Source organism: Lepidothrix coronata, unplaced genomic scaffold (assembly GCF_001604755.1).
Source record: "Lepidothrix coronata isolate B3197 unplaced genomic scaffold, Lepidothrix_coronata-1.0 Scaffold168, whole genome shotgun sequence".
NCBI lineage: Eukaryota > Metazoa > Chordata > Aves > Passeriformes > Pipridae > Lepidothrix > Lepidothrix coronata.
The window spans coordinates 747,158-761,356 of NW_016690348.1; the positions used below are offsets into that span (position 1 = coordinate 747,158).

The window sequence follows — 14,199 nt, forward strand, 5'->3', positions numbered from 1 at the left end:
ATAGTATAGTGTAATCAGTAAGAATTGAATAATAATCCCACAAGGTTGGCATTAAAACTTTCTTTCTATTCAATTTAGGCTGGTTTTTGTTTCCAAATGTCAGGCAGCAAATATCTAAGTTTGAGCAAAGCCAGTTGGTTTGAAAGTGTCTTAAACTGATCAATAAATAAAGTGGGGCACAGATCTGCCCCATCCCAGGCTACAAATTTGCACATATATTTTGTTGACAAAATACTACTTGCTCAATGTTGCTACTCAGTGGCAGGATTATCTATGTTCCTGGGGATACTAAAGCATATTAAATACATTCAAAGTGCTAACAATTTCATATTCATGACAGATATTGCAAGAGATAACAGGAAACTTCAGTAACCATAAGGTGTTGGTGGATCCACATATTAAATTGTGCAACAGTATACATGGAACAAGCTATACTGTCTTGCGTTTATCTATTATGCAGAATGACACAACCTTGCATGCGAACCAACCTTGTTCAGCAGAGGCAATATATTAATCTGATAGATCATATGGCCGAGCATGGAGCTTGCAAGGCATAAGTGTACTTACTTTTGGTGTTGGGCAGGATGCAGTGGAGAGACGAGAGGTGGCCTGGGCACGAGGAGATTCTGAAGGAGTAGTACTGAGGGAGGCTGTATCACGTGGGAGAACCTGAACGCCACGAGAGATGATGGAATCTGGAATCTTAAAATGAAGAGAGAGAGATTTAATAGTAAAAAAATATACTGTATGTAAAACTTACTCAAAACCTTATATCAAAAACATGGGAATACCCCACTCCTCCATTTGCGCACCTCCTCATACTCAGTGCTTGACAGCGGTTAATGGCATTTTCTCCTAATTTCAGTAACAAATTCCTAGCAAATATATAAGATCATATTCTAACTGAAGTAGCACAGAACACACTATTTGCCCTGAAAAACCTATGAATCAGACATACTACAACAGTAAATAATAAGAAAATAATAGTTTTCCTCTTTAGCCTCTGTTTCAAACTCAACAATGACCAAGAGTGATTTCTGCTGTGGCATGAAGGGAGGCAAACTTTCCATTCTCTAACTACGGGATAATATTCTGAAAAGAAAACCACTTGGTAGCAATGACTGAAACCCTCTAAAGAAATGTCATGCAGTGAGAAAATTTCTCATAAGAAATCTCATGCAGTGCATAAATACTCTTTATTCCATGAAGACTTTATTTCAGCTACAAAAATTCTTGATGTAAGATTTGTGCTGCAAAAGCTACCGGCCTCTCTGGAGGGAATAAAGGCAAAAGCGTTAGAAACCACCATCCAAAGCCAATACTTGCTTTAAAATACATTCTGAGGGGAAAAATAAAAATTCAGTCTTTTTTCTTTTCCCCACATAATATATTAGAGTGCCAGTTAGGAAAGCATATGCCCCCTGATGAACATCTGGCAAACTGATGAAGAGAAGGCTGAGGCACTCAACAGTTTTTGTCTCAGTTGTCACTGGCAACCTCTTTTCTCACATTTCTTGAGTGGATTGCCCTTAAGCCAGGGATTGGGAGAGCAAAGATGTTATGTGGATGAGGAACTGGTTGGATGGTTGCATCCAGAAGGTAGTGGTCAAAGGCAAAAACTTCTGATGGACATCAGGGGCAAGTGGTGTCCTTCAAATGTCTGCATTGGGACCAATGTCATTCAACGTCTTTATTGATGACACAGACAAAGGGATCAAGTGCACCCTCAGCAGATTTGCAGACAAGACCAAGATGAGTGGTGCACTTGACACACTTGAAGGACAGGATGCCATCCAGAGGGACCTGGACCAACTTGAGAAGTGGGCCTGTGGGAATCTCATGAGGTTTAATAAGACAAAGTGCAAGGTGCTGCCCCTGGGTCAGGGCAACCACCGGTATCAGTACAGACTGGAGATGAACAGCAGCCCTGCTGAGAAGGACTTGGGTGTGCTGGTGGATGAGAGGCTGGACATGAGCCAGAAATGTGCACCTGTAGCCCAGAAATGTGCACCTGTAGCCCAGAAAAGCCAATTGTATCCTGGGTTGCATCAAAAGCAGCGCGGCCAGCAGGGCAAGGAAGGGGGTTCTCCCCCTCTACTCTGCCCTTGTGAGATCCCACCTGGAATAGTGTCCAGCTCTCTGGTCTTCAGTATGGAAAGATATGGACCTGTTGGAGAGAGTCCAGAGGAGGGCCACAAAAGTGATCAGATGAAACACCTCTCCTATGAAGACAGGCTGAAAGAGTTGGGATTGTTTAGCCTGGAGGAAAGAAGGCTCCAGGAAGACCTTATTGTGGCCTTTCAATACTTAAGGGGGGCTATAAGAAAGGTGGGGACAAACTTTTTAGCAGGGCCTGTGGTGATAGGACAAGGGGTACTGGCTTTAAACTAAAAGAGGGTAGATATACCCTCTTTTATAAGAGGGAAGGAAGGAAGATATAAGGAAGATATTTTTTACAATGATGGTGGTGAAACACTGGAATAGGTTGCCCAGACAGGTTGTGGAAGCCTGATCCCTGGAAACCTTTAGGGTCAGGCTGTATGTGGCTCTGAACAACCCAATGGAGTTGAAGACGTCCCTGATCATTGTAGACGTTTGGATGAGATGGCCTTTAAAGGTTCCTTCCAAACCAAACTATTCTATGATTATATTTCTAAGCTTGAATTTTAGTGACAGATCCTCTAGTTGGTGAAAAAAATGAAATTACACCAACTTACAACAGTGAGAAAGCATTCTTATTTTCAGTTATAAAAGTGAATCTATCATTACTTTTTATCTTCTGTCCCTTCCGTTCAGCTTTAAAGAAAAGAGATAGAGGAATGAATTTGAGAATAAAGCTTTCTTGAACTTTATATGCTGAGTCTTAGAAAGTTTGTTGGCTTTTATTACTGTAATATTTGGGTCCAGCCATGTAGCTATCACACCAGCTTTATAATTGACTAGATTACTATTTTAACATAATGATTTATTTATTTATTTATTTAGTGTAAAATGTTAAGACATAGAAATGATAAATACCTCAGATAGGAGAATTGATCTCTAACATTAATTCTACAACTCAAAATGCAATAGATTCTACTATAACACACTGTTTACAAAGGGTTATTCTGATTTGGTTTTCATTATTCTAACCCCTTCCTTTTTCAAAGGCAGCAATTTTACAAGCTCACTTTGCTCTTACTTCCAGCAATTCACTTCTCTATCACAACAAACCAGAAAGTGTAGCCATTCAGATCTTTGAAGGTATAGACACACACTTATCTTAAGATCTTTCTCCTCATTAAGAATTTCTGAGTTCAGCATGATGTTGAAGCTCCACGTGAACCACCAAAAGAACCCCCATGTTTGGGGAAAATGGCAGTAGCAGACAATAAGAGGAAGGAAGAAATGAAGATCCAGTGACAAGCTAAATCACTAATGTTGGGCATTTCCAGAAGGGATTTTTTCTTAAATGGATATGCTGTTACCCAGTCTGCATCTAGGCATTTTGAGCATTCTTGCCTTGTAAGACTTGAGGGCACACAGAAGCCAGGAAGAAGCTTGAATCCTAGCTTGAATCCTTTATCTGTTGCATTCTTAGGACATTAAGACAGCTTTGTTGCTTGTCTTGGTGTAGTTAAAATGACACATGTTAATACTCACATCATTAAATACTTTTCTTTTAATGTCATTTCCCACTTCCTCAACTTCCTTGGTTCCCATCTATAAATAATGACTATGTCTAACTTAGCAACTTTGACTTAAGACATACTGGGTTATACCTAGGAGATTTCACCATATACACTCCTCCACATATTAAGAGTTTCTTGTGTTTATAACCTGTTTATAAGTTGTGTGAAAAGAGATCTTGTTCACAGTGTGCCACCAATTGCTTCCTTTCTGCTCTACTGCTGTGTTTCTAGACTAACAGCGGTTTTTTTGCCAGTCAATTTCTGTCAGCATTTAAAAACCTTAGTGATCTACTTAAGAGGTAAACAAGTTCAATGATATTCTGAACATTCAAACTGTTTGTAGTCAGAAGTACAATTTGCCTTCTGTTCATTTTTTCTCCTGAAATCCCATCTTAAATTTGTTAAACCCAAAAATAGGCTGGCATCCCTAAGTTCTATATTGGCATAGATACTACCTACAACTTTTAATGCTTCCTTTTAATCTCCATGCCTAAAGATAATACGGCAAAAAATTATATCTTGAGAAAGGCATAAAATAAAAAAAAGACAATAAAAGAACAGTTTTAAGTCTTTAAATAAGACACCTTTTCTTTACACTCCTTTGATACAAAGCTGCACACATCTTGAGATGATTGTGCATGATCTATTATCATTTTGTACACTCCAAGACCCCACAACACAAATAACAATACTGCTTTTGCAAAAGATACCACGATCCAGTTCTCTCCAGTTCACTCTGGTTGCTCTAGAGTAACCAGATATTTCACATTGTCTCATGCTCTTTAGGAAAGAAAAGGCTTTTTTTTTTTATTTTCCACCATATTGATCAATTACTGCTTCTAAAATTTTATCTGATACAATCTTTTTCATAATAAAAAACGTCTCTCTTTGTAACAAAGTGCCTGAGACAACCCCAGTTTCTACTGAACTGCATGTGTAATACTGGTTTTTGCCTGTGAAAAAATTAAACTTTAAGTAAAATTTCAGTCAGGACATTAATCAGAAAAGGAAGCTGAAGATAAAGGGAAAAAGATGATCACAGGCATTTAATTCCAATGAGAATTATTGCATCACTACCTTTACATAAAATACAATCCCCAGAAAACAATTCATATATAAACCTGTCTTGAACTCTAAGTTCTAGAAAAAAATTTCACTGAATTAAGTTAGTTCACAGTTACAAATTTTGCTCTTTTTCTAATATGATACTGCAATGTGCTGTATTGCTAAAAGTAGAACTAATATTCTCTTTAAATCACTACAACCTGCTGAACTAAGAGAAGGTACTATTATGTACACTGCATAAAGAGAAATATATAAAATTATAATGTGATATGGGGAGTTTCTGCTTTTTGTCACCTATATTTAGCTTTTTTTCCTTTAAAAATTAACAAATTAAATTTAGGCAATCTAAGTCTCTAATCAAGGCAACTTCTTGTTAACCCTGTTAAAGAGGTTAATAAACCATAAGAAATTTCTGTGCTTCCTGGAGCATGGAAACCTGCAATAAAGAAGGGCAGGAATATTATTGCATTTTGGATACACTTTTTTTTTAAACTTTCACAAAGTCACACTCTGAGCATTTATAACATCTCTCTCTAAACGTTTTTAGTCATTTTCCAGTTTCAAATAATTTAATTGACGGTAGAGATCTCAAAACCCTAAGTGAGGTACAAAAAACCTCTTAATTCAACGAAAACAGTTTCTGTTTGCACTAGCTGGGGTTGAAAACCTGTTGTAACGTACTGACGAAGAGAAAAATGAATGAGGAATGAATGAAGTGACAGAGAAAGATATTCAGTGTATTCATCAGTTACTGCTTCTACAAGTTTAATCTGACCTGGCCTTTCTGTGAAATACTTCTATATTGGTTTAAATATTTGCGTTTTCAGATTAGAGAACTAAGCATTGACAAGAAGGGAAAAAAGGAAAATATATGAGTTCTTTATTCTCTTCTGCCCAGGACTGGAACAAAGATTGACAGTGGTGGTGAGGTAAGAAAATAATCAAGTAGATGATAATTACTATGACTGCTATACAAGAGGAAAAGATGTCTTAATAACATAGAGAAAGGACAGCTTAAAAAACCCCAGTAACCTGCAAAAAAACTAACCACCTTCTGCTGAGTTTCAAGATCTGATTTGGATTATAGAGTGCACAATATAATAGCTCAAGAATAATCTGCAAAAGTGCACATAAACGTGGATGACATCTTAACAGCATGCTTCAGAGAGGCTAAAATCACCATCCTACTGATACTGAAGAATACAGTGCAAATTCTAGTTTAGTAACCTCAACTAAAAAAAAAAAGAACTATTGCAATAAATGAGTGTATGTATGTATGGATGTATATGTATGACAAAGCTATGTATATAGCTTTATAATCAGGTGTGTGAACTTTAAAGTCTTCCCATTTCCTAAGTGACTTTTCAAGAGACATAGAATCATGTTTTAAATACAGAGGTATCAGGTGATCTGACTGATGGTTTAAATTACTATTTACCTAGGGGAACAGGTCCTTTCTACCGTTCATTGAAATAGTTGTCTACTATTCACTAAAATCCAGTAATTTATATTAAGACCACTGTATCCTGACTTCTGAAGTCTTCCATTTTTGAGAAATTCTACTTCTAAAATAAAAATGAAGGAGAAACTGCAAGTGATGAAAGCAAACCATGAACATACAGTGCAAATGCTGTATTGCGTTGACAAAAGATCTACTGAGAAAAAAGCAGCAAAGCAAGGCAAACAAAGGGGAAAAAGTTACAATTTCATAGCTCTAAAGCAGTGATTTTAAGAGATTATTTTAATTATATTCAATTACTGAGTATATTAGATGATAAAGCCTATGACTAATCAGATACACAGGTTTTATAGCAATTATTATTTCAGCAGCTGAATGATTCAAACTGACAAAACACGTGAACTTCACCTTGTTTAGCCCTATATCTTAAACAGATATTTTCTGTAGCATGTGCTCTAAAAGATAGCAATAATGTGTCTTTGTTAGAAGAAAATAACTAACACTGTCTGTTCACACACAGACTAGGAGGCAGGCAGTATATTTTTAGCTAGTGTTAGTGCAAAAGCCTCTTGGAAGTGTCTCTTACCAGTTCTCCTGCACTGCCTGCTGCGTGATGGCAATAACTGATGAGACCAGGGATGGGCTGTTCACCTTTTGCCATGATAACAGCTGAACTGGTGTAGGATGGATGCTTCTAATGCACAACACATAACAGCTATGAATACAGTGACAGGAAAACATGAAACTATACAAGCAAATGACCAAAAAGGAATGAGGTGAAAACGAGTGTGACACTGAAATGCCAAGTTCATGTGAACATAGCCAGTTTAGATCTCAGGTATTTTCTGCCATTAAAAATGGCACATATTATTTGTCTTTGCCTATATCAAAAAAATTAAACAATTTAAAGTTTACATTAATAAAAACTGATACTTGCAAGTGATAATTACCTTAATTCATCCCTGTAAAGACATATGTAATCAGGATTTCCTGTATATTGGGAGATGATCTCCAGCTGCAGCTGTCTTAGAAATGTCAAGATGTCTCAGACCTGAATTCACATTTCTGGAGTTAGAATGTTGCTGCTTTGGTTTAAAAATTGTTTAATATAATTTTGAGTTACTTAGACTTTCAATTCGCATAATAGGAATTAAAAGCACAATTTGTGGAGTGAATAAAGAACAAAGCAGTTTGGAAAAAAACCTTTCCAAACACATAGGGTTACATTGTCTTTTCACTTGAAAACTGAAGACATAAAACTGAGGTAAATATTTATATATTGCTTCAAATAATACAATAATTATTTGGAAAACATTTAAAATTTGAACAGAAATTATTTACAGGAGTTATCTTTTTTTTTTGGAGTCTCCAATTTATTATTTTAGTTTGAGTAATGCAAGGTTATAAAGACAATATGGTGATATTTAGTTTGTTGGCAGAATTTCACACCTTTTATGTGGGCATGCACACTGGAATATAGTAATCTGGATATCTTACTACTTAATCTGCTACCTCTGTCATACTTTTTATCAATGTTTTCAGAAACCAACATTTTAATTTCAAATTAGATATTACGGGTTAGAAAATTTTGTTGCGATTCCTTAACATGCCATCTAATGGACTTTGCATGTTCAGGTGTGTGACTACTTTGAACTAAAAAAACCCCACTTAAAACTATCTGTCACATCAGAACAGTATTATAAAAACATATGCTAACATCAAGATAATAAATCATTTATCTCCCACTGAAATTTGAAATCACCTACTGAAACAGAATTCTTATATTTTTTAGATGTTATATTTCTACAAAACGTACCTAAAATACATCTGTTTGACCACAGAGATCTCAATATACAGTCTTAACATGCAAATGAATATTGGTGGAAAGTACCTGAGATAGAAACGAAAGGGGTCTCTTAGGGAAACAAGTCAGACTCACTTTAGCTGCGATAGCTGCTGCTGTTATATGTGAAGAAGAACTGTCTTCTGTTGAGGCAACTCCACTATCCTTCTTCTCTTCCTCCTCTTCCTCACACTGTACTCCTTTGTCTTCTGTCTGTTTGTGAGGGCTGGTGGTTGGAGGAGGAGAAAGAGGAGGTGGTGGTGAAGGTAGATCTTCAAGCTCATCGTGTACCTCCTTTACTTTTACAATGGCGTCCCGCAAAAGATCAATGGCGTGAGGTAGGGCTGGCAGTATAAACTGAAAGCATTCCTATGCACAATAAGAAGAGAAATGACTATGAAAAGTTACCTGCAGAAGTAAATAAGGATCTTTCAGATTTACTCTTAAAATATATTTGGGACTTAGATGCATCTTTTCACCCAATCGTAAATAAAACCTTACCTGTCCAATGCAATTGCTCATAGAGGGTAAAAAAAATAAACTCAGAATGAGACCTGCTGACTGTTCTATATATTTTTGCCTTTTTTATGCAAATAGAGTAAATTGCACAGCTACTGTAATTAAGCTAATATTGTATTAAAACTTCAGAAAACAAGACTTAAATTTTTGTGAATATGTAATGCAGAAAACAGTTCACAGCAGCTGGCAGAATGCTACAAAAATGCAGAATAAAAACATTAACCATATCCCTGCAGGGATATTAGCTTCAAATCATTCCTATTATGCTCCTTCACAATTAGAGAACAATTCATAAGGGTTTCCATAATTAAACTTTTATACAATTATATCCTTTTTTATTCATGGACTTATCCTATATACTGGAAGAATTACAAACTACACTGATGTTATAATGCTATGTAACTCAGAAAAAACGGTTCATAAATAATCTATTTTTCAAACCTCTCTTTGCTCTATGATCTTAAAAACAATTAGAAGGTTTATTTTATATGGCCGGAGAAAGCAAAAATGCAGACACTGTGCAATTTTCTCATTCCATAATGGGCACACACATATATAGCTACCTGTGCTGCTAAAATATGCTGGCATTTCATCAAATCAAAGAGGAACCCCAAGATGTCATGCTCTGCAGCTGCTTGCTCAGATCAGGGTCAATACGAAATTCAGACAGGCTTCTTAGGGCTTTGTTCAGTCAAGTCTCGAAAAAAAAATCAAAGAACAAAGACTCTACAACTCTTCTTGACAACCTGTTCTAATCCTTAATTAGTGTTTTTGTTGGGGTTTTTTGTTTGTTTGATTGGGTTTTGTTTCATTTTGGTTTGGTTTTCCACTTCTTTTTATCCAGCTGGAAGCTACCTTCTTCAATTTATGACTAATGTCTCTCATTCTCCTGCCACGCACCTCGATAAAAAGTTTTCTTCATGTCATTTGAGGAGACTGCATATAAACATTAAATTATTGGAAAATAATGGCAGGGTCACAAGAAAGAATTGCCATAGTGATGCAGTCAGGGAACACACAAGTTGACAGGCAAAGCTGGCAATTATTCCTTGTCTTGCACTTCATTTTCAGTTTTGTTTCAAGCATAAGGAAGATCTTAAAAAATGTATTCTGAAATTTTAGAGTATCTAGAAAATAAATAATGATAAAAATTTTATAAATAGATATTGAAATAAATTCTTTTCAATAAATAAAAATGACTACATAAACAAAATAAAGAGCAAAGCATCCATCGGAAATTACTGGAGTTTATATAAGCCACTTTGTAAGTGAAACATGACTCACAAACACTACTTCCTCAAAGCTTCTAAATAAGAACACATCTTTCAGTTACTCCTTTAAGAGTAATGAATGATAAGTCAGACCACTTCACATATTTATAAATTCTTTAAAGGTTCAGTTTGGTACTGTGAAGAACTGGAGTAAACTGGATGATTGTAAGATGCTGTATAAAATTAATATATATTAAAACGTATTTGTAAAGATAATAAAAATTATGACTTATAATCTGACTGCAAACCACAGTTATTATGCCACCACAGTATTACTTTTAAAATGGTTTAAAATAATGAAACATACAACCACCATTACTTCAGCAAAAACACAGACCTCCAGTAAGTGAAAAACAAGGACAACAATCCCTGAACCGACCAATAATTGTGAAAAAGTACATTAATAATTGACTCATTAGAGAATCACGTTCCCCACTCCTACCACTGAAATAGAACCTTGTTGGCTTGATTGTTGTTGCAATGGTTCTCAGTAAGTACTCTAAAAGCTCATGTTATTTGTGAAACTCATTGTGTTAGGCAATTGTTACTACACTTATGGAAATTGCCATAGGCCAAATGATTTTAAGAAGCACCCGGTAATTTCACACTTTGCCCTCTTTCATAACATTAGCTATCTTTTGCAAGGCTAAAGAAAAAAAGAGACCAGAAAAAATGGAAGTATTCTACAGATCTGGATTCAGTGGTACATGCCACAAAAATGTTCTCTGGAGAAAACACATTTGGCATGCGGTTAGTTTTTGAGATTAAGCATTTACACTGCTGCCATTAATATTTTAATAGCTTATTAAAGTAATATGTATATTGCTGCAAATTCATAATTTAATATAAGTTTCTTATATAATCATATTTATACAGTGGAAAGGAAATTAGCAAGTCATAAAAGAGAAAAATGAGAGAAATTCCTGGTAACAATCTATCCTTTTTGGTTCTTGAGAGTCAGCTGTTAGGGAACAATTTTTTCTACTATTCATCTTAAAAATCTTTGCTGAAATCTGATACTTTACAGATGCTTTGTACTAAAATAAACTGTGACAGGACAGTATCATCACGACAGGAGCAAATAAAACATCGGTTTATCAAAAGCTTGCTTGTATAATGCAATCATATGACTTTTTTTTCCTTTCCAGCAGAATTTTCTTTTTTATTACTTACTCTATATCAAACTATTGTTAAAATACTTATTAACACTTTTTCATTTCTTCATTTCTGCAATTTATCTGTCTTCACAGTCTGATTGTCTCAGGACAGAAAATGACAATTGCTTCTGTACCTAGCATGTCAGTAGTGCTACTGAACACAATAAAAACCATTAGAGATTGTAGGCTATTTAATCTCTTTCATAATTCAACAAAAGAAGTACTCACTTCTGAAATAATCTTCTTACTGGTGCATCAGTTCTTTAACATGTGGGGGCCATTGCTATGTTAAATGACATGTACATCCCTATGACTTCCCACTCATAAGTGGAAGAATTTCAAGAAGGTATACTTCCACCTTAGCACCCTTCAACTCCCGTTGCATGTTTTGAAGACTTTTAAATTTCTTTTTAATTCCAGTCTCATTAGATTTCCTAAAAAGGCTCTAAGGAATGGTAGAATCATAGGAGGGCTTACTGAGTCCTTGAACTGAAACACGTTGACAATGTATCTGAAAACCTAAGGTGGCTTCTTGAGATCATAGCATTCAAAACATTTCCTCTTCAACTTCCAGATGACAGCCCACATAAACGCTGTTTACTTATCTCCAGAGACAAGTCTTTCAAAAACCAGTGATTTCAGGGCTGTGCTGTTAAACACATTAGTACTGTCTCCTCTGTGACTGGGTACTAATTGTTCAGAAAAAGTCTACCAGATATGCATTTGTTAGAGGCCAGAGGCAAAGACATTTTTTAATAAAGCCACTGACACAGTCTGAGCCCTGAAGAAATAGCTTCTTGTGATGGGACAATCTACCTTAGCAGTTTTGTATTAGGTTGTACAGCCCACTATTCAGCTTGGCAGTATTTGTGTGAAGATTGTTTTCCTATCAGCCAACAACACAGAAATCAGCGAAAGATGTAGCCTTACTAACTCACACACACACACACACACAAATTCCTGCTGAAATTTGTGTTACAGTCAAAAAGAAAGAATGAATAAAAACATAAAGCCTAACTTCTCTGTCCAAACTAAGCAAAATGCAGGAAAAAAAACACACTGTATAAAGGGTGAAAAGTCGGACAGCAATACTGAGAAGATTTAAAAAAATCCTCAAATGCTCAAAAATTATGTTCCCTTTTTTCCCTCTTGATGATCAAAATTGGGAATGTTCTTCATACTCCAGCAAGTTCTACTGTTCTGCCTTCCTCTTATTTCTGTGCAAAAAAGAACGCTTTCTTGCTGTAGACAACCCAGGGATCAGGTACAAGCTAACTAGAGAAGAAGGAGGAAGTGTAAGAGACTGTTATAGTCTTCATTAGTACTAGCTGCTAGAGTGAGTGCTTGCTTGCACTACATGTAACATTGTCCTGGTCACACAGCACCTTCAATCAGATTGGAATTGTACTGTCCCTGGCTGAGGGTGATGGTGTGTTCACTTACATGAATATGCATTTCAATTCACTTTTGTAAAATTTGTAGTGGGCACTTTCTACCATTCAGGACAATGAGAAGTACTCATCATGGTTCCTCACTAGCAGATCAGTAAGAACACTTCTTACCTGTGACCCTTTCTTGCTACCTGGTAGATTAATTATGAGAGTTTTCCCTCTGATTCCACACACAGGTCTGAAAAAAAAGAAACACAGACTGAAATTCTTGCATGCAACTATCTCCACTGTCAAAACAAAACCAAAGCATTTAAGATACATTCAATGATTTATCAGATTTTGTAAACCTAATTTCCAATATATTTGCTGATAATGTTCTCATAAAAGAACTGAGGAGAAGCTGAACTGAGAAAGCATCAAACCAGGCTGACAGCATCTAACATTGAATTGATAGTATAAAGACTGGATAGATTTCCATCTTTATTTAGATCTGTGTAGCTCGCTTAATCCTATTGTTTACTTGTATCCAAAAAAACTATTCGATATAGTCCCTGTTTGATCCTACACATGTTCTTTTGCAGTGTAATTGATGGTGTCAAACACTATGTTCCTGGTCAGGTAAAAATACTAAGTCGTGCTCGTTGCATTAATTCAAATATGTCCTTTTTTTTAAAAAAAAAAGATGCAACATAAGAAACGCAAAGAGGGTAGTAATTATCAAGTGAAAATTGCACTTATGCAATTCAAATCTAATTCTTCCTAACAGTTTTTCCCTCAAGAAAAGACAAAACTAACTATCAAAGATGGAAGTTTTTATTTCACTTTTTTTGTCTTTAGGGAATTCCTTTGGTGTTCATGGAAGACTGAACTTAAACACTCCAGCAGCAAATGCTTTCTGTTGTTTAGTTTGACTCTTCAACATTTTAGCTAAATATTTAAAAAAAAAAAAATTAAAATTACTGAGTTTTGTCTGAGGTTGTAAAGAGTGTTTCTTCTGTTTATGAAACCAGCAGTGAAAAACACAGGACTGGGATACAAGGATAAGAAAAAAGTAAAAGGACAATACCAAACCACAAAGACACAGAGGTTACAGTTAAGAGAAACTGTGACAATCACTTTACTGAACAAAAAAACAAGTTACAAGTGAAGACAGGATAGAAAATAATTTCCAGTTATGGCATTACCAAAAGTTTTGAGCCAAAGGATATAGTTTGTTGGGTAGCCAACTTCTCCGGATTCCTTCTTATACAAATAATTCTCAGTGATTAAAGTCATTTATTGGTAACGTGGCATTTTTTATCAGGGTAGCAAGTATTTCCGCGACAGCTGTCATAATGCTCAGAAGTAAATAGCAGAGAGATCATTTTTGTGCCACAAAATGAACTTCTGATATCACAGTCAAGCTAGCCTGAAGAGAAGTCTTGCTTTCAACTGGCAGTTTGAATAGTGCCTGACTCCTAGCTTCTGTTTTCTCATATTCACTTTTTTCATACTACGTACACTCAGTTCAGAAAGAACTCCTGGTAGCTGAGGAATGCTCTACTGCAGCACAAAGATGAAGAGCCTGAGTTAAAGAAATGTCTTCATTTATTCTTGTTGCAGTTGTCAAGCCTACAGAGCACAAACTCAGTCTAGCAAATCCCATATATAGCTTACAGCTTATGACAGATTTAAAACAAAGGAAATAGGAATTGTCCACAGAGAAATAAAAATGCAGTGGAATTGTGTTTGGCAGATAGCTCCTTTAATAGTCTTCTTCTTGGCTCTTCTATTCCACTTTAAATAATTTTGAACATTATAAGCTAAATAACCAGTACAATCAA

The 14,199-nt window shown here is 35.7% G+C and overlaps 1 protein-coding gene across 8 annotated transcripts in view; it reads right to left on the reverse strand.

The window, feature by feature from the left end:
• The window catches only part of GPHN (gephyrin), a 288,205-nt gene that overhangs the window by 93,681 nt on the left and 180,325 nt on the right, over nt 1-14,199 (reverse strand). For 5 of the 8 annotated variants that reach the window (XM_017829763.1, XM_017829765.1, XM_017829759.1 and 2 more), the window contains 4 exons: nt 12,548-12,614; nt 8,135-8,407; nt 6,782-6,889; nt 568-702 (listed from right to left, as the gene is read on the reverse strand). In XM_017829763.1, coding sequence (XP_017685252.1) covers nt 568-702; nt 6,782-6,889; nt 8,135-8,407; nt 12,548-12,614 — 583 coding nt within the window. The remainder of the gene's footprint in view (nt 1-567; nt 703-6,781; nt 6,890-8,134; nt 8,408-12,547; nt 12,615-14,199) is intronic. The other 3 variants (XM_017829764.1, XM_017829762.1, XM_017829761.1) reach the window with 1 other exon arrangement.